General features: G+C 49.6%; 1 protein-coding gene across 2 annotated transcripts; it reads left to right on the top strand.

Annotated features, from left to right (window-relative positions):
* Positions 1-11574: 11574 nt before the first annotated feature.
* On the top strand, positions 11575-19766 carry SERHL2 (serine hydrolase like 2). Of its 2 annotated transcripts, none has more exons than XM_072336722.1 (12): positions 11575-11694; positions 12569-12803; positions 12875-12988; positions 13997-14038; positions 14624-14643; positions 14843-14917; positions 15685-15794; positions 16058-16137; positions 16499-16533; positions 17286-17362; positions 18511-18604; positions 19043-19766. In XM_072336722.1, exons 2-12 carry the CDS (start codon positions 12656-12658, stop codon positions 19157-19159), a joined length of 912 nt encoding a protein of 303 aa, XP_072192823.1. In that variant the 5' UTR covers positions 11575-11694; positions 12569-12655; the 3' UTR covers positions 19160-19766. The 2 variants fall into 2 exon arrangements, with proteins under 2 accessions (XP_072192823.1, XP_072192813.1); XM_072336712.1 differs by having other exon boundaries at positions 11638-11748.
* Positions 19767-20064: the final 298 nt, after the last annotated feature.

Genomic DNA, 20064 nt, shown 5'->3' with positions numbered 1-20064 from the left:
TCCAGGAATGGGGCACACACAGCTCTCTGGGCAGCCCAGTCCCACCGTGTTGGCCATGCATGCCAGGTGGATCGCTGTGGGGCAAAAGCCATGCACAAATGCAGAATACAGATGTGCTATGGCTGTTTTGCACCAGTCTGGTGATGCAAAGCGGCTGTAATTCTGGGTTATGCAGCTGTCTGCAAGCGTCTTACAGCTGCTTTGCATTGCTGGGGATCACGAAGCAGTCAGAAGCACACTGAATCCAGCCTGCAGCCTTGCCAGAAGTTCCGCTAAGTATTGAGACATCAGTCCTTGTTTTTCCTTTCAACCAAGCATGAAGATGCTGCTGACCACAGAAGAATTTCGGAGCTTCCAGAAGAGCCGGAGCAAAGCGGTAATTCAGGGAGGACCTGCCACCGGGGCCCTAAATCACGGCAGGGCCAAAATGCTCATCCGTTCCATTTTTGGTTTACGAGGAGGCTTGTCACACTTTTCTTTGTATTTTTGGATGGCGGCTTCAAAAATATCCTGTGGTTTGTTTTACAGTTGCCTAGTAGGGAGCCAGTTTCCCTCTGTGGGTATTTATAGCATTCGTTGGGTGACTTCATAGGCTCTACCAGCCACCTTGCCTTAACGGTAAGCGGACTGCTCTAATTCCTCCTCTCTGCCTTTGCTTTAGAAAGTAACAGTGTACCCGCGGGTCTCGCTCTTTCCTCCCTCATCCACTTGGAACTGAGACCTCGCAGCGGTTTCAGCCGCAGTGTGTTGCAGCAATCCTCTCCAGCAATAAAAGCTGGTGAGACGTGACGCCGGGGCACCGCTGACCGTAGTTTTCCAAAGCTCAGACTTGACTCACAAGGACAGGGATGCTGAAGTAGTTTTGCGTCTGCTGACCTGAAGGAGGGAGCAAATGAGAATAGGGTTTTCTTGGGGGGAAAGTGACAGCATTCATTGCCCCGCAGGAAGGGAAAATAAGGTGGTGAGCAAAAGGACTGAGGTGGGGAGAATGAAGCACTGAAAATCTGGAGGAGAGAGGAAGAGAAGTGCAGAAAAGCAACATGAGAAGAACACAGAGGGCAGGGGTGTGCTGGGGTGGTGGAGAGGTTCTGGGTGGCCAGAGACCTGACAGTGTGATTCCCATCTAGAAGAAGGGTCGTAAAGAAGATCTGGAGAACTGGCCCTACAGGGGGATCTGGACAGGCTGGATCACTGGGCTGAGGACAACAGGATGAAGTTCAACGGGACCAAGTACTGGGTCCTGCACTTTGGTTACAGAAACCTGAGGCAATGCTACAGGCTTGGGGCAGCGTGGCTGGAAGAGTGTAAGGAAATGGAACTGGAGATATTAGTCAACACTTGGCTGAACATGAGCCAGCAGTGTGCCCAGGTGACCAAGAAGGCCAATTGCATCCTGGACTGTATCAGCAATAGTGCAGCCAGCAGGAGCAGGGAAGTGACCATCCCTCTGTACTCAGCTCTGGTGAGGCTACATCTCAAGTGCTGTGTTCAGATCTGGGCCCCTCACTGCCAGAAAGACATGGAGGCCCTGGAGCGTGTCCAGAGAAGGGCAGCAGAGCTGTGAGGGGTCTGCAGCACAAGTGTGATGGGGAGCGGCTGAGGGAAATGGGGTTGGTCAGGCTGGAGAAGAGGGGACTCAGGTGAGACCACAGTGCTCTCTACAGTGACCTGAAGGAAGGATGTAGCAAAGGGGAGGTCAGCCTCTTCTTCCAGGTAACAATAACAGGACAAGAGGGAATGGCCTCAAGTTGCACCAGGTGAGTTTCAGGTTGGATATTATGAACAATTTATTCTATGAAAGAGTGACAGTGTATTGGAACAGGCTGCCCATGGAGGTGGTTGAGTCACTGTCCCTGACGGTATTAGAGAAAAGGGTAGAAGAAGTACTTATGGACATGGGTTAGCAGGCAATATTGGTGCTTTGGATGAGCAGTTAGACTAGATCATCTCAGAGGTCTTTCCTAGCCTCAATGGTTCTGTGACTCTAAGTGTTAGTGCTGCTTTGCCCTTCTACCAGCAAACCTGTGTGTGAAAGCTCAGATGAGACTGGAGCATGATCTCTGGATTGTGGGGGACTGATTTAGAAGCGCAGTGCTTTGCTGGGCCTCTCCAGGGTGTGCAAACTGGGTTTGCAGGTGGGACATGGGTGGGAGGTGAACCGCTCTGCACACAGCCTGCCCTGATGGTGGTTGATCAGAGTGGCCCAGAGCCAGCATGTGGAGCTCCTGCCAGCTGGAAGAAAGGCAATGGAGAGAAGCAAGGATGTAGCAGGCAAGGACCCCGCAGCATAAGTGACAACACGGTGCACAAGATGTATAGACAGGAGGGGCGAAGGATTCTTGGGGCATAGGTAGGCAATGGTGGCCATGACCTGATATGCTGTGTGTCCAACCCGGAGGCAGAGCACAAAATGTACAGCCTTTTAGTGCAAATACCCTTCTCTCTTCACCTTTCTAGGTGGTCTTTTCTAAAGGCCTCCTTTTGGGAGATGCAAACAGCAAAGCATTAAGAAGAAAAGCAAAAAAACAAACAACCAAACAAAAACCAGCACAGGAAAAGAAAGCTGGGAGGACAAAATCAACACAAAAAAAGTCTCCCAGCTTCCTTTCCTCTTCCCCCCAGAGGAAAAAAAAAAGCAAAAGAAAAAAGGAAACAAAACCAAACAAAAACACCTTTCTGTGGTTTAGAGCGAGTGCAGGCTGCATTAGTTCAGCCCTTATAAGAAAAATTAGCACAAGTAGTGGCCCCTTTGCGTGAAGCAGTGGCCGGCCCCTCCTCCCCCTCCAAGAACAAGGCTCTTCTCAGTATCGACAAGAAGCTGCTTTCCAGGAAAGCGAAGGTACACGCTGCCCGGCACGCCGTGACCCGGAGAGGCTGTGGGGAGGCCTAAAGGCAGCTTGCAGGCTGCTGGCCTCCCACACCTGCTGGCAGCTGGGCTGGAGGCTGGGGAGCTACGGCCAGTGGGAGAAAGAGACCGGGGTGTTCAGTGTGGGCTGCAACACCCTCTGCTGTTCTACAGATGAGGGAGAGGAAAGGGAGGGCACTTGTTGCTGGCTGCCAGTGTGGCCTCATCTCTGCCCTTGCTTCCTCATGTTTGCTCCCCCATGATGCTGAGCCCCGCTCACAGGAGACTGGCAGCAACTCCTCACCTATGCTCACCTCCTTCAGGGCTTCCATGGAATCAGCATGTTGGCTGGTGGTGGCAGATCCATCTGCTCTAAGCTCTGCTCATCAGGGACACCCCGTGCCGGATGCCCAGGGCCACATCCAAGCGGCTTTTGGAGACCTCCAAGGAGGAGCCTCCACAGCCTCTCTCTGGGCAACTTGTGGCAGTGCTCCGTTAGCCAGAGGTAAAATCAGCCAGAGGGAGCCATCCTGAAGCAGTTAGCCAGGACACAGACAAGCATAGAAAAAAGGTCCTGCCTGATTGCTGGACCTAGAAACAGGGGTATCTTCTGAGCCTCTAACTGAGGAATAATAATGTAGAAAACAAAAAGGAATAAAGCTATGGGCTATAATTGTAGGGGTATCTGTAGCAAAGACATTGCAGTCTGCTACCATCTGGCAGTGGTGTCTGTTGCACTAGACTCGGTTTCAGACTGGTCTGTTTTCCTGATGGTTACATGACAAAGGACTGCGCCATTGTGGCTGTTTGGTTAAACATCCCATCTTGATTAAAGAATTGCCAGTGATGGGGAAGCTGACAGCATCACAAGTCCAAATATTTAACTACTTATACCTTATAGAATGTGTACCTTCTGTCTAGGCTTTATTCCTGTGCAGTTGTTGGCAGGGGTAGCTATTAGAGAAGCAAAAATTCAGTCCTCACAGGTATATTTAGGCTTTGATCATACCAGTCCTCCCCCAGATGTCTTCCAACCTGCAGGAAGCCTCACCAATGTCTTAACTTCCTCCTTTAGTTGTAGATGTCAAATGGCTACACTCCCATAAGACAACCGTGGGATTAGCAGATGCAATATAATCGCATTTCACCTGCTCTTCATTCCCCTTTCACACACCTGAGGATCAAACGAGCCTTTGCAAATGCAGTACAGTGAGCTCCCGGTTCAACTGTTTGTACACCAAGAGCCCAGCCTTTGCCTGAGTCCCTTCTCCCATGGACGGAGCTGCTGGTCCATGAATGGGACCCACACTGGGTAGCTTAGCACTGGGCTGTTTCAAAAACACACCTGATGTGCTTGTACCTGCTGTAACACCTGGGCATGTTAGCTAGCCAATGTCTGATCCAACTCCAACAAATGCTGTACATTTGCTATCATTTTAAGTTGTTGGGTTTTTTTTTAAGTCAAAACACGAAGTGAGACCATATCGCATCCCTCGCTGGAGCCATACTTACATCATCAGCTTTTGTATTTATCAGCCAAATGCCTGACCCCAAACCTACAGCTCCAGAGTCACCAGCTCAGTTTGATGGATTCTTTTCCATAAACATGAGACTTGGCATTAGCTACAACTCTTCTCTTGCTTTTAATGATTCCTTGTATGCACCATTTCCTTATTTTGTCTGAGGTCAGTAAGGAGCTGGTAGGCCTGTAATTACAAGTGTCAGGTTGCTTTGGGTTTTTGCTGTTATTTTGCCTCAGCTTATGGGGAATCTGCCAGATTTTCAAAGTGAAGGAAGGTTAAGCCTGGACGAGAGCAGGATAGAACCTCCTGCCCTTCCCCCTCCATTAAACACATCAAAATAGCTGCTTAATCTGATGGCATATACAGGTTTTGCAGAGAACTGGAGGGCAGCTCTCTTCACAAGTTACCCAGAACAGGCCCAAGGGATGGGAACCAGCAGAGACTTTTGCATCTGAACCCCAAATATAAAAGACTTTCTGATTAAAGAGGAAGTGGAAAGCTGAGACCGGAGAGAGTTTATTTGTATGGTGGGTGCTCATATATAATTTATATGCAATAAATGTTCCTAGCTATTTCATTAGTTGCAAATAAAGTAATACAAATGTGTGCCACTTGCAGCTGATGCACGGTGTGTGCCTGAGGCTGCTGCCAGCTGAACGGCAATGATTCACGTGGGGATGATTTAACACTCCAGCGTCCCCACTATCCAAATTCTGCTGCAGGTTAATCCCTGGAGCAGATGCTTGCTACTTTTTCAACCACTCATATCTTGGCTATTAACTTCAACTGCCAAAGATTTCCCTTCACACTATCACCAGACTGTGGTGGGTAAAGAGCCAGCGTGTATTTGTCTTTCCTGCCTTCTTCAGGTCTGGAGAACTCTGATGGAGCCAGGGGAGAGAAATCAACCTAAAACATCTCAGCTTTTTTTTTGAGCTTAATACATCAGCAGCTACTTCAGGCATCAGAAACTCATCCACATCAGCAAAATGAAATAGAAAATCAGGGAAAATTAAAGGAAAAATACGTAGCAAAAGTCAAGCAGGGCCCAGAGGTGGCAGAAAATCTTGGGCTGCAGGACGGTCATAGCCTTTCTCATCTCTTCCCACTTGGGCATCTGATTTAAACCCTTATAACTCCCTGGAACTGTCTCCAAGTCAAGCACAGTTTATGGATGGGGCTCACAGCTGGGGAATGTCCACAGCAAAGCATTCACAACATGCAGATCAGTGGTTCAGTCTTTCAGTGAGAGCTCTGCTCCTCCAACATCCTGTTCTCCCTCCTGAACAAGTCAGATTAGGGGATGGGATCCTTACCCCTGCAGCCTTGTGCAGAGGGCAGCATTCCTCAGCCAGGGGGACACCAAACAGCATGCATGACAAAGGGCACAAGGCCCATTTGGAATCCATGGACTGAAGATACAGGGCTGCCTTGTGATCATTAAGAGCCTCTCTGCTTCCTCCAGCCCCACTGTGGGCTGCTCTGGCGGTGTGGGGCTTTACGTAGAGGTTGTGCAGTACTCTGACAAGTAATGAGTTAAGATAGCAATAGTACACTTTTTAACTCATATAACTGTGCTAGAGAGTTTGGGGTACAGGGCTACTACTAATAAATCACCATAAAGAGATCAATATGCCACTACTTTAGAGCTTGAATCCAACTAGCTATGGGGAATTTGTCCCTTGGTAGCAATCAATCTGCTGTACTTAAAGTTTCCTCACCAGACCTGCAGCTAGTACAAACTGATCAATGCAGTTCCAAGTCAGCAGAGCGTAACAGCTCTGCACGTCTCAGTGTTCACACTTGCAAGTTTGCTCCTCCTCTGCAAGGACACAGAGGTTAAATTATTCTTTGCTAAGTGCATGGGAGATCTCCAACTAACTCCCAGTTCTTTCAGCAAAAGCAGCCTTTCCTACCAGCAGCTCAGCCAACACCTCAACACCTTACCAGGTGGAGTCTAACTTGGTCCCCCACTGGCAGCAGTTCCACTTCAGCAGGCTGTGGCACTTCTTTGAAATAGATGGCAGCAAAACAAATTCTGTGAGCCATCCAAATGTTGCTGTGCATCCTCAATAGGGCCCTCATAGCCCACAGGGAGTGGTTTGCCAGGCAGGGTCAGCAGGAAAATACACGGTCTTGCGGGACGCTGGGTTGCTCTTTCAGAGTAGCTATGCAGTATTATGTGGGTTTGAGAAGAGAGGACATGAGGGAACTGGAGAAGATCTCAGCAGTCTGCCTTAGGCTTATAGCACGGTGCTGTTGCTGCTGAGGTTGGGTCCAAGGCTGCATGCCTGTGTTGTAAAACTTCCACTTTAAGCTCCAGCTCTGAAAGAAGATCCCCTCTGGAGCAGCCATCTTTGTTCAGGAAAAGCATCTTTACATTACCTACTGCTGGTAGTTTCTGTGAGGAATTTTCTCTTCCCCACGGGGTTTCTGTTGACGGATTTCCTACAAGAAGTAACTTGGGATGCAAGACACAGGAGTTGGGATTCACTAGAGGCATCCTTCCTACCTAAGGCCCAGAGGTTGTCTCTGTGACTCAAAGTAAAAAGGCCAGATTCTTCTGACTGCTTGATGCCAGATGGCTTCTGGCTGCGGGATGATGGGGAAAAGGCTCTAAGACCTGTGGATAGTGATACGCATAAGAGTGAAATAGGCATTTACAGCACAATCTCAGGTTTATCCCAAAGAAGGCTTGTGCCTGAAAACTGGTATTAAGCAGAGGTCAGAGCTGCCAGATAAGTGAATTTGTTAACTGCACCTACCTGACAAGCTCTGTCCAGATATGTAGGCTGTGAACCAGCTCCATGGGACCAGCTCTGATTTTCCTGCCTCTGGCCTGTTGTCTCACAAACCCATGAGTCCACATCACTCCTGGTCTGGAAACAAGGTCCCCTTCCTAAGGAGAAGATGGACACAGAATAGCAAGCCTGGCAGCCACTGCCTGTGTGCAGCCCACCCTGCAGCCACTGCCTAAGAGTTACAGTGCTTTTGCATGGCTTCTCACCATCACATTTTAGCAGCTGGCAGTAAGGCCCTGCTCTCTCTAACAGCAGCAGCAGCGACTGAGTACATTTTACAGATCTGTTCTACCAGGCTGCTTCTTGCTTTTCTCCCTTTGTAATTAGACATCCATTGCTGGCAGTTGTAGCAAAGAAACTGTAGATAGCACCGTGTTCTCTCCGTCTGCATGGTTCCTCAGTGCTGCAGGTCCTTGTCTTCCTCCTTGATGCAGAAGGCCTAAGAAAAAAGCAAAGCATTAGACTTCTAAGCCTATATGGATACCTAATCATCTGGTGAGGAGGCTGCAAGCAGAACAGCACTCTTTTCTTCTCTGTGATGGTTCCCCAAGCTGTTACTTTCCTGCGGTACAGAGCCCACTTTGAAATGGGCAGGAGAAACAAGGCTGTGAGCTGCTGTGCTACTTTCAGGCTTCACAGGCTGTTTGAAAAATGTATCATGCAGTTTAGGAAACTGATGTGTTGAACCAAGAGGTTTTCAATTACAACAATAAAAACAGTCTCCTAAGAGCAGACATCTATTCTTTCTCCAGCTGTTCCAGCAAGGTGTGACGCTGCTCACAGCACAGCTGGACTTTGCTTCGTTTGGTTGTCCAGAGCCCTTGACAGAACGTGAATGCTAAGCTGCGTTCTGGTTTCTGCTGAAACAGTGTTGATAGCACACCTGTGTTTTGGTAGCTGCTGAGCGATGCGAGCGCACCTGGGGCTGGGCTGGGCTGCTCAGTGGGAAAGAGCCTCTGCCTTTATGATGCACTAGCTGGGAGTGGGGCTGAGCCAGGACAAGTGGCCTGAATTAGGCACAGGGCCGTTCCCTACCATATGACATCATTTTTTTCTGTTTCTGGAGAGCTTTTTCATGGAACCATATTACTTGCTACATATGATTCCTGTTGCGCTGTTTACCGTTTCCAGGGGCTGGATTTAGGTTATCATTTTTTTTCTGTGCAGTGTAACACTGTTTGGGAAACCAATCCTGTATTTGTGTTTGATGTTGCGGTCATCTTCATACCTTGGGAACCATATGTTGGAAACCATTTATGATTTCACTCTTTGTCTCCTTGGGGAGCCAGGCTATGGGGGGAGATAGATAAGCAGGAACGTTCAAACCAGCATGTTACTATTGCTGTGCCTACTGAACGTGTTTCAGGTTTTATTTAAGGTTGAGCAACTATTTATAAATAGTCCCCATGAATCTGGCCTGAGGCTTCTCTATTAAGGACAAAAACTCCTACTAAAATGAGGATGGAAGGAGAAGATGAAGCAGGGCCATTGGGAGCACAGGAGGAGGAAGAGTCAGAACTCGTAACCCTTCAAGCCCTAACTTGGAGTGAGCTGCAAGATATGTGAAAAGATTTCAGCTGTCATCCAGGTGAGCATATTGTCACCTGCTTGCTCCGGTGCTGGGGTGCCAGTAGACTGGACTTAATGGGTAGTGAAGCCAGGCAGCTGGGATCCCTGCTTAGGGAAAGGAGCATTGACCATGCAGTTTGAAAAGAGATGCGAGCCATCACCCTATGGAAGTGACGTGTCAGCTGTGAAGGAAAGATATCCCTTTAAGGAAGATCTGGTATGTTTCCCAGGTGTGTGGACCACCATGGAGAAAGGTATGCAGTACCTGAGGGAATCAGCTGTGATGGATGTGATGTAAAACATTAACCTGGACAATGAGAAGTTATTCCAAGGTCTAGATGATATCAAGTGCCCATGAATTATGTGGTAGAATACTGCATGGAGTACACCATTATCATATGCCAGCCACTGGCAGCAATGGTCTGGAAAGATAATTAAAAATCCAACAGTGGACAAAGTGGCCAGCCTACTTTGACAATATAAATAACATTTCTTCCCTATGGGCCTGTGTTTCAGCTGTGGAGAGACTGTCCTGGGAGTTCCAGTAAGCCAGAGACCTACTCCCCATCTGTGTGGACCAGCATCTCAACTATTAGAAGTAAGTGTTCTTCTGCTCAAGGGAGGGAATGTGGTGGGTACACACTATGAACTATCCTGTGGTTTTACCCATGTGGCCATGGAGAGGACATGAGGAAGTGGGATGGAAAATCCACCTCAACACTAGAGGCACAGGTATGAGAGCTGCAAGAAACTGGCCCAGAGGCTCTGTGCATCCTTGGTATAGATTACTGCAGGACAGGGTACTTCAAGGATCCAAAAGAGTACCGGTGTGCTTTTGGCATAGTTGCCTTGGAGATGGAGGGACAAGTAATCAGCAAGACTCACCCTTTAACAGTCCCATATGGCCAGTGTAAAAATGCAACGAAGAGTGGAGGCTGACAGTGGACTATTGTGGCCTGGATGAAGTCACACCATCCCTGAGTGCTGCTGTTCTGGACATGCTTCAACACAAACTGGAATCAAAGGCAGCCAAGTGGTACGCCACAAATGATATGCCAGTGCATTTTTCTCAGTCCCTCTGGCGGCAGAGTGCAGGCCACAGTTCGCTTTCACTTGGAGGGGCGTCCAGTACAACTGGAATCGACTCTCCCAGGGATGCAAAAAGCCCCAGCATTTGTCATGGGCTGATCCAGAATGCACTGGAAAGGGGGAAGCTCCTGAACACCTGCAATACGTTGGTGACATCATCGTGTGGAGCAACGCAGAAGTTTCTGAGGAAAGGGAAGAAAACAATCCAAGTGCTTCGGAGAGCCAGTCCTGCCATAAGGCAAAGGAAGGTCAAGGAATCTGCACGGGAGATCCCATTCTTAGAAATAAAATGGCAGGATGAACGTTAGCAGATCCCTATGGATGTGATTAACAAAAGAACTTCGATGTGCCCAACAGTGAGCAAAAAAGGAAACAAACTTTCTTAGGCATATATTCCAAACTACAGTCTAGTTGTAAACCCTCTCTATTAAGTAATCTGGAAGAAGAACAGTTTCACATGGGGCCCTGAACAACAAACCTCTGAACAGTATAAGCAGGAGATAGTTCATGAAGTAGCCCTTGGGTCAGTCCAAGCAGGACAAGATGTGAAAAACATGCTCTACACGGAAGCTAGGGAGAATGGTCCTACTTGGAGACTCTGACAGAAAGCCCCAGGGGAGACTCAATATCGACCCATGGGGTTCTGGAGTCAGGAATACAGAGAATTTGAAGCCTTGCTACACTCCAACAGGAAAACAGATACCGGCAGCATATGAAGGGGTTTGAGTTGGAAAAACATCATCGGTGGAACGTTGCTGTATGGAGCCCTACATGACAAGTTGCAGAAATTGCTTAAGCAGAGGGTGAACTGAGCCAATTTGCTGAAGTGAAGGCCACCCAGCTGCTTTTAGATATTGCTGAACAAACCTAACCAGTGCTCCACCGCTGCACTGACTCACTGATGGTGGCAAAAGCCTGATGGGGGTGGTCACAACAGTAGAAGAACAACTGGCAGGGCAGGGGCAAATCCATCTGGGCCACTGTGCTGCGGAAAGTTACTGTATCCGAGGCAGAGAACGTGGTTGTAAAGGTATGTCATGTAGATACCCACACACTGACGCCATGCCACTAAAGAACATTAAGAGCGACCGCAATGCAGCTATACGCATATGCAGGTATGTATATTGTTATCATTGTATATTTGTTTCCACGTTCCTCTTCTCTCTTTAGTAAACAGTTTTTATCTCAACCCACGGGTTCTATTCTGCTTCCAGTGGTGCTCCAGGCCCCTCATCATCTGTGGCAGAGAGGACTGGGTTTCACAGATGAGGAGTTACTTGCAGTGCTGCCTGCGGTTCACCTGCCCACAGCTCAGCCCTGCAGTGAAGTCAGCAGTGTGGGTAAGAGGCTCTCATCCCCAGAGCAATGCAGTAACAGCAGATGTCAGAGCTCACAATACTTCCTCCTTCAAAAAGGGATAAATCCAGCACTGCTGTGAAGCACAGAGCTTGTGTGATGCCCCTATGATGCTCTTGGGTCACATGTATGACACCTCACGCGGTGACACTGCCATGCAAGCAGCTTCCACCACCAGCAGCATCTCTTCAGGAGGCAGCGAAGGATACGGCAAGGACCGCCTCAGATGGATTACGGCTTCAGACCCTTCCTCACTCCTGTTACAGGCTGTGAACCTGATGGCAGCGAATGAGTTTAGAGAGCCCTGACATACCAACTGCACTCCCCAGCAGGGCACCGGTGAGGGAGCACCAAAATGGCCGCCCCCGCCCCTCCAGGCAGCGCCGCGGCCGCCCCGGGCAGGCGCAGGGAAGGAGCGGCCGGGCCGCGGGGAGGTGCTGCCGCGGTGCCCGCCCCGCCGCCTACGGGCTCCGTCCTGCGGCCTGGCTGCGCCTTGCGAGCGGACGGAGCGGTAGGAGGGGGCCGTTGCGCCGTTCTGAGACCAGCCCGTGGGCTGGGGGACGTGGTACCGCGCTGAGCTTAATGGGGCTCCTGAACGGTGGGAGGGAGGGAGGATTGCGAGGGGCAGGCCTCAGGTGCAGCTGGGGAGGTGCTCTAGGGCCTGCAGGTTCCCTCGGGACCCCGAGGGCTGCGTCCTGCAGTTTGCTCTTGGATGTGACAGAGGGACTTGCTGTAGGCATTGCAGCAGCGTGGGCAGCTTAAGGGACTGAGAAGGGAGCACAGCGGGGCTGGGTGTGTGGGGGAGGATTCAGGTTACCCGCGGGTCTCTGGGAGCTACAAGGGTTAGGGGTAATGGAGGGGCGCTCAGGACAGCCCTGAAAGAGCCCCGGAGGCTGGTCTGTGCTGGAGGGGGTTTACTTGAGAGCCTAGGGTTAAAGGTCCCTTCCAACCTGACCGTTCTACACTCTGATGAAGCTCAGCAATTAATGGGCAGATTGGCAGCAGTGAGACAGGTGTGTGTGCCAGCAGGTGCCTGGTGGGCTGTGGGCTCATCTCATGTGGCCCAGAGGGGCACGTGGGGGTTGGCAGCAGGGAACCTGCTGTGTGACATACTCTGTAGGAGATGTCAGGCTCTGGAAGAAGAGAAATATCAGGTTAAAGGAGAAGAAGGCGGCAGTAATCTAGTACAGAAGGCAGCATCCTTATTCCCAGGAAGACTCCCTCTTTTCCTAGGAGCATCACCAGTATGTGCTGGGAGAAGTCCCCAAACAGGCAAGCAGGCATAGTGGCTAGGGATGTTGAATGGGGAGCTGTAAATCAGCCAGCTGCTAATTAAGACTACAGAAAGCTAGCGAGTTACTAAAGATCTGTATTACTCTTTTCAGAGCTCTGGGCTGTTAACGAGCTCCCTGGGACGTGTTCTGAGCACGTGGCTCTCAGGGGACATCGCTTGAGAGTGCTTTATTTTGGGCATGTTCTCGGAGGTGAAGTTCCCTGTGCCCTGGGGCCATGTGGCAGCCAAGGCCTGGGGACCCCCAGAGGGACACCCCGTGCTGTGCTTGCACGGCTGGCTGGACAACGCCAACACCTTTGACAGGCTCATTCCACTGCTCCCCAGAGGTGAGTCTGGCTCCCTGGTGCATCTTTTATTGTGTGGCAGGGCTGTGTGTCTGATGCTCTCTGCTTTTCAGATTGCCGGTACGTGGCAATGGATTTTTCTGGCCATGGCTTGTCATCCCACCGACCTGCCGGCTCCCCTTACCATTTCCTGGATTATGTGAGCGATGTGCGCCGGGTGGCAGCAGGTGAGTAGCTGAAAGGGCCTTTGAGATGACGACTGTGCAGGGGGTGCTGTGTCACTCCTGCTCTTTGGAACAAGTCAGCAGCATCAACCGCTGGGAGGGAGCACCCTCTGCTTCTCTCCAGGCTGACCTTAGCTGGTGCTTTGTTAAACCGACTCCTCTGTGGGTTTTTGATTTGTTTGTTTGTCTTTTGAGAAGAAACAATAAACCCTGGGAAGGAAATGCTTCTGTACCAAGAAGCAGCGGTAGTGGATGAGTGGTGAATGCAACTAAATAGCTCCCCCAGAATGACCTTTCCTAAGCAGACAGCAACCCCCAACCAGAGTTAGATGTTAACTGGAGAGTCTTCTGGTTCCCCCCATTCACAGCTTGGTGCTTGCTTTAGGACCATGCAAAGAAATCTCAAAGCCAAGGCCCATTGGGCTCTAATAACTCCTGGTCTGACTACATATTTGTGGGGGAGCCTATGGGAGCTCTTCGATGTTCCAGAATGTAAAACATGCCTTTCAGACGGCAGCATTGATGAAGCAGTATTTTCCTATAAGTTCCCCAGAGCTCCCTAAAAATGGACTGAAGAGCCTGATGTACTTCCTGGTGCAGAGAGCTTTCATTTGGGATAGCAGTATGTTCCCAGGGCAGTAGAGCTGACTGTGTCCTTGCAGCTCGTGCTGCATGCCTTGCAGCAGGGTGCTCTGACAAGGTCTCCCCCTTCCAGTGGATGCTGCACAGTGAAGCTCCTTTGCTAGTTGCCAGTCTCATGTCTGGCAGTAAATGGGAATTTGCCTTAGCTTGTTTGCAGCTGTGTGAGATAACTTTGAAAGAAATGAGGTGGTGGCTGTTCGTTTTCTTTAAAACAGGCCCACATAGCCACCTTATTTCTGGATTAGGAAGCAAATCAAGCATTGCAGAAGCCCTCCTGGGAGAAGGGGCCTGTATTGGTGGGGAAGCAGCAAGATGCCGCAGCTCTGGTTTCTAATGCATCACTGTCTGTTTTTGTCTGTTGCCACTTAGCATTGCGGTGGAGACGGTTCACCCTGATGGGTCACAGTATGGGTAAGTGGCTCTTTTCCTTGTAAGCTGTGAGATTCACGGAAATATGAGTAGATAATTAATTTACAAAGCATGCTGCTAGAAGCTGGGTTGGAATATTTATTATATTGTGTCAAGTACCGGGTTCTTGCTTGAGTGATTCAAAAATCTACATCCTTGCTTAAAATGCTTGTTTCCACAATGCTGTAGTACAAACGGCTCTGACTGGCCCTGTGGGCATTTCCTGAGCCCCCAGGAGGGAACCGTGATGAACAAAGAGCAATGGTCTAAGGCAGGAATATTCACAGCAGGCCTTCCTGCTCTCCCCAGGCTTTATGGCCTTGTCTTTCTTGCCCAGGGCTTCTCTGGACACAGCTCACAGTACCTGCACACTGTAGTGTTTTAACTGATAACTCTTCCTTTGCTGCCTGGGGGAGAGATGGGACAGTCCTGTTCTCTGCTGAGAGAGCTTTACTGTGTAGCTTGGGCCTTGTTCCTTGGTACAAACATGCATTTATGCTTGTAAGACAGCTCTTGCTTTGGGGAATGGGTGCTCCTGTTACCAAGGGGTGTCTTGTGCTTAACTGAGCACTCTCCTTCCCTTTACAGGTGGGTCCGTGGCAGGAATGGTGAGTAGAACATACTGTCTTCATGGGGTTTGTGATTTTTGTGGCTAGAACAACAAATGGGAGCGTAACGAAGAGACAGATTGTGCGGGTCTTGGATCCTGGGGAAGGAGAGGCCCTTTTCTAACCCCCTATCCAGGACAGCAGGATGAAAACAGCACTCAATGCACAGCTTTTCTCATAATGTCTCATCTTTCTTCAGTTTGCTTTCATTTATCCTGAGATGGTGGACAAGCTGATCTTGCTGGAAAATCTCGGCTTTCTACTAGCTCCAGAGGTTAGACTTCATGTGTCCTTCCCCTCCCTTTTTTAAAATCAGAAGGAATGTTTTTGTCTTCCCTTCATTTGCTCAAAGGAAAAACTGATGTGCCCAGTTCCTGGCAGGTCACACAATTCTCAGAACTTCTTTGGCAAGCACAGACCTGCTCCTTGTTGCATGAAGTGATACCCTGCTTAGGGTGGCCCTGGAGGAGCATCCTGCAGTCCTGTAGCACTGAAATTCACTTGTCTATGCCATGCCCACATGCAAAAGGAACTGGAACCTCTATCCAAGCGGCTAACTGCCTGCCAAGGGTGTTTTCTTGCCAACAGCTTGTTGGGTGACCCGAGTGCAAGGCTGGCAGATTTTTTCTGCTCCTGGCAGGACATGAAGCTACATTCCCAGACTGCCATCATCGCTACCAGGTGCTGGGGTTTGGTAGACAGAAATGGGATGGAAGCCTGGGGTCAGAGAGAATAAAGATCCCAGATTTACCTTGTTCTTTTAGAGGGCTGTCTTCACTTTAAAAGGGAGAAGGTAAAAGAGATTACGAAGGTGAAAAGTTAATAACTTCTGTACAACAGTGCTTAGTTCCCTGCTCCTGTCTTGCCTCTTAAGTGTTGCTGTTCTCTTTCCTCGAGAAGTGGGCATTTTTAATATATCTGTAACTGGTACAAGCTCTGAGAGATGCTGATGGGTAAAACACCCTCTTCTACCCTCTAATAAGGCATAAAGTGACTCAGGAAAGGGAGGTTATTCGTGCACTGTACATCTCTTTGTTTTAGGACACTGAGGCATGGCTGAAGTCAAAGCGGCTGGCTATCGATAGATTACTGAGTCTAGAAGCAAAGCAGCAAGCTCCCAAAGCCCGCAGCCCCGAAGCAGCATTGCAGAGGTGGGTTCCCACCTGTCTCTTCATTTGCTGCCCGTCCTCACCTTGGGCAGTTATGGTTCATGCAGCCATAACGGGAAACGGTCACGGTTCTGCCCATTCAAGCTCTCTTCTGGTATCTCATTGCAAGACTTTTTGCTTCTGCAGTCAGCTTCCTGCTCTTCTCTGAAACAGCTTGAGAGCTTGCTGTCACCTTGTCATGCCATTTTCGCTTCGCTTCCTCCTTTTTTTTCAGCAGCACAATGTCTCTGCCATGTCTCCTCCAGGCTTTTAGAAGCAAACAGACATCTGACAGCAGAGGGTGGGGCAATCCTGCTGCAGCGAGGAGCGACTGAGACACCCACTGGTAAGGGGCTGCTTGGAGACGGGGCTCATCTCAGGGCTGACCCAGCACCGGGTGTGGGAAGGGAGCAGTGCCAACAGCCATTGTCTTCCACGGTCCAGAGTGCCCTAGCTGTGAGTTTACATAGCCTGAATGGGATCAATTAAGTCTGGAGGCAAAGCTCTCATTTCCCAGCAACTGACATTGGAGCTCAAGTCCTAGAACGGGCAAAGGAAGAAAAATAATAACAAAAAGAAGACATTTGAGTTAATCCTACTCCTCTTACCTCAAAAAGTCTTGGGCAGACCGCAGAGTGAGGGGCAGAGGAGACAGAGCAACTCCTGTTTCTATGAGACGTGAAAACCTTCTCTTGTTTTCCTTGCAGGGCTGGTGTATAACAGAGACATGAGAGTCCGTACGGTGAGCATTGCTGTTCTGACTTGCCCCCTGCTGCTTCTGAGCCCTGAGCTTACAGAAAACAGAGGTAGCGGAGGCCCACTCACTGAGCCCAGACCCTGCCTCCACCCAGCCGTTTACTTACTGCTTCCCTAAGTCCCACACCTCTTTTAAATGCTGCTTTTAAAAGAGCCTGCACTTGATCATTAACTGACTCAGCTTAGAGTCACTGGAAAATGTTACTGAATTTTTTAGCAGTTCCTGAGCCCCAGGGCCTCCTGGCCACATTTTCCTGCTGTTGTAACTCTTAAGGCAGCAGATGGATGGATGTTTTAGGTCAGCTTCTTTGTCAGGTCACCCTTACAGGAAGGGGGGAGGGAGTGGAACAAAGTCTTTACATCTGATATGTTGATAGCATCGTGCCACTATTGTGTAAGAAGGGCCTCCTCTACCTGTGCTACTGCCAGGCTATGAAAACCAGAGTACTGTATTATCTCCTTTTTAGCAAAAGGACTTTTTAAAGCTTTTTCTCTGCTGTGAGATCATTCCCATATGTGCTGCAACCCAGCAGGCAGTGCAGTTGGCAGCCCTGCAACACATCTGGATAGAAGGAACAGTTGCAGAGCCAGGCGCTCTTATGTGCAGCCTGGCAGCCTGTCCTGTCTCAGCACAGTGGCTGTGGGGCCTCAGCCTCTCCTGCATGGAGCTTGGGGATACCTTTTATCCTCAGCTACTGTCCCTGACTTTTGTTGCTCTCCCTGTTTTTGCACCTGCAGCAGAGTCGAGAGTACCTCACAGTGGAACAGTGTGTGAAGCTCCTGCAGAAGATCAAGGACCGCGTTCTCATCATTTTGTGAGTGAGGCACAAGCAAAACCAGCCTTCACTGCCACTCTGTGTGAAGGGATGATGGCTAGAAAAGCTCCTCCCCACCTGTTCATCCCCTGCCTTTGAGCAAAGGGAACATCCTGGCAGACACATGAGCCTTTCCATCATCATTCCTGCATACTTCCCTTGTGGCCTGACTCTCTTCCTTCAGTGGCAGCAACCCACCTGCCCTCTCCTGTTGCCGTACAAACAGTAAAGCCACTGCAGCCTTCACCTGTTCCGGCTGGTTCTGGAGCCTGACCCAGTCCCAGAGCAGGGAGGAGATGCTGGGGAGGCATCTGGTGTCTTACCTGGAGCCCCACAAGCCATCAGCCATCTGTCTGGTCTGGGTGCTGTTTGTCCTGCTATCTTTGGCTGTCTCCTTATAGAGCGAGGTGTACAAGGTTCTGGTGATGTTGGCCCATACTATCCAGGGGAAAGGAGGTGTTGGGAGCTGAGAAAGGAAATTCAGTTTTGGGCTTCTTTAGGCTGTTCAAGTCATGGGAGCATTTTTCTTTAAGTCTTTTCCTGTTTGTCCAGAGCAGAAAAATGCAACATCATGGTGAGGACAGGTCCTCTAGGCCATACAGAACACATCCCCTCGAGCCTGACATCTTTTCATCTAGTTACCTGTAGCACAATCTTACTTCTACAGGCAGACACTGGCTTCTTCAGGGAAACTGCCCTGGTGCCTCCCGTTCCAAGTAGGGCAGAAACTGTGATGATAGTGTTCAAGCAGCAGTACAGAGGGAAGGGACAGAGGTTAGATGCAGAAGCTGGCTGGAGGGAATAAAGCCAAGAGCAGAAGATAGGGTGGAGGGCAGGGAATTCTATACCGAGAAGAGTTACAGAGCCAGTCCTGGGGGGATAATATTTAACCCATCTCCCTATGATACTACTTGGCAGTACTCCAAGTATTAAACAGATAGCTTGATAGATAATAGCTGCTTAGCCAAGCTGTGCCTTGCTCCTCTGACTACCTGTAGCAGCACAAACCTGTAGCTGCGCTGCTTGCAGGCAGCCTGCGGAGCAGCAGGGTCTGCCATCCCAGTCTGTCCCGTGGACACTGCTGCTGCCCAGGAGACAGCCACAGAGGCACACGATGTGCTTTACTGAGTCTTGCTCTTACTTTTCAGAGCACAAGATGGACTCCTGGTTCCACACAAACTAGAGAGCAGGAATCAGTTTGTGAAATCCTTACGGGAGGCATTTGAGCACACCCTCAAAGAGGTGAGAGCAATCTCCATCTTCGCATCTCCATCCACTTCACTGGGCACCAACCTGGAAGCAGCTAGGAAATAAAACTTACCTTAGAGGACATCCACAGCTGGGGATTAGTCCTAAACAGCCCAGTCCTCACTTGGGGGGGTGGAAGGCTGGCTTTGCCCTTACCGCCAAAGTCCTAGTCAGTGCTGCCCTCCAGATATAGCTCTTCCCAGTTCCTCCCACCCCTGTCTTGCCTCCCTGTTGGACTGTCATCTTTATGTGATGGGTTTGTCAGTGGCTGGTTTATCTGAGGTTAACTATGGCAACGTGAAATCCAACCTTTCTTTGAGACACCATTTTTGCATTTCCTCTGGCTTCCATCCCAGTGGGTACCACACAGTGAGCACAGCTTGCCTGGAGGAACGCTTTCCAGCTCTATTTCTGCTTGTTTTCTCCCTCTAGGACATCCAGCTGGTAGAGGTGCCTGGGAGTCATTTTGTGCACCTGAACGAACCTGAGGTGGTGTCTGGGATCATCAGCAACTTCCTGACAGTGCAGAACACCAGAGCCAGGCTCTAAGCAGTCACTGCAACAGCAGTTCAGGGAAAGAAGTAGCTAAAAATCTATGTCTGGAGGAACTGTCAGCATTCCTACCTCACATCTAAAGTCAGTTTCACAATACTTATTCCTAAGCTGAGCTTGCTGAAGGAGTGAATGCAGATCTGCAAGGTTAGACACACAGTGGCTCTCCTCTTCTTCCTAACTTCTGCATCCCGAAATGAAGCAGGAACACAGGCAGGGGCTCCTCAGGGAGCAGCAGCAGCAGCACTGGCTGTAGCACTGCAAGAGATAGGTAGCTCATTCTTTCCTCCTCTCTCAGCATGAGGTGATAAATCTCCTCCCAGGGCTAAACCAGTTGAAAAAACAGGAAAGAGTTCTGCTTCTCTGCTTATTTCCATGAGTGCCTGCGCTCAGAGAGCCTCAACCTCTCTGTTCTACTGTGAGGGCTGCTGCTTTTCTTAATAATCAGCTTAAATGAGAGCTCACCTGGGTACAGAAGGCCACTTCAATGAACTGCTGGGAAGTGAGTCATTAATCCTCTAGCTGAAGCAGCTGGGAGAACTATTAGTAATGGAAAAGTTGGCAGAGGTGATTGCTGTCCTTCTAAATAAAGATTGATCTTTCACTGTTAAGACTGTCGTCTTTGACTGCACAGAAGAGTGAACCTTTCTTGCAGGATGCTCACCCAAGCAGCTCAAGTGCCAATCTTACGAAGCAGTGATTTTTGCATGCATTCTTTGCATATTTCATGTTAAGTATCCATCTGCATCCTAGTTAAATAGGTGCACAAAGATATAAGAAGCAAGCAGGACTGGTAAACTCCTCATGCAATGGAAGATGCACTTAGATTTTCCAGAGGACAGTGAATCTACTTCAGCTGAACTTTGTCGAATTCATCAGTATTTCCTCGTTATGCTCATGGT

This window comes from Excalfactoria chinensis, chromosome 1, assembly GCF_039878825.1.
Source record: "Excalfactoria chinensis isolate bCotChi1 chromosome 1, bCotChi1.hap2, whole genome shotgun sequence".
In the NCBI taxonomy this organism is placed as follows: Eukaryota; Metazoa; Chordata; class Aves; order Galliformes; family Phasianidae; genus Excalfactoria; species Excalfactoria chinensis.
Note: the sequence above shows the minus strand (reverse complement) of the source record. Positions and strands in the feature narration are given on the sequence as shown.

Bases quoted from the DNA above. Each gene is read 5' to 3' on its own strand.
- SERHL2 (XM_072336722.1), top strand. From the start codon at position 12,656: ATGTTCTCGGAGGTGAAGTTCCCTGTGCCCTGGGGCCATGTGGCAGCC. The intron at 16,534-17,285 runs GTGAGCATTGCT...TTGCACCTGCAG, and splicing joins GAGACATGAGAGTCCGTACG to CAGAGTCGAGAGTACCTCAC. The intron at 18,605-19,042 runs GTGAGAGCAATC...TTCTCCCTCTAG, and splicing joins TTGAGCACACCCTCAAAGAG to GACATCCAGCTGGTAGAGGT.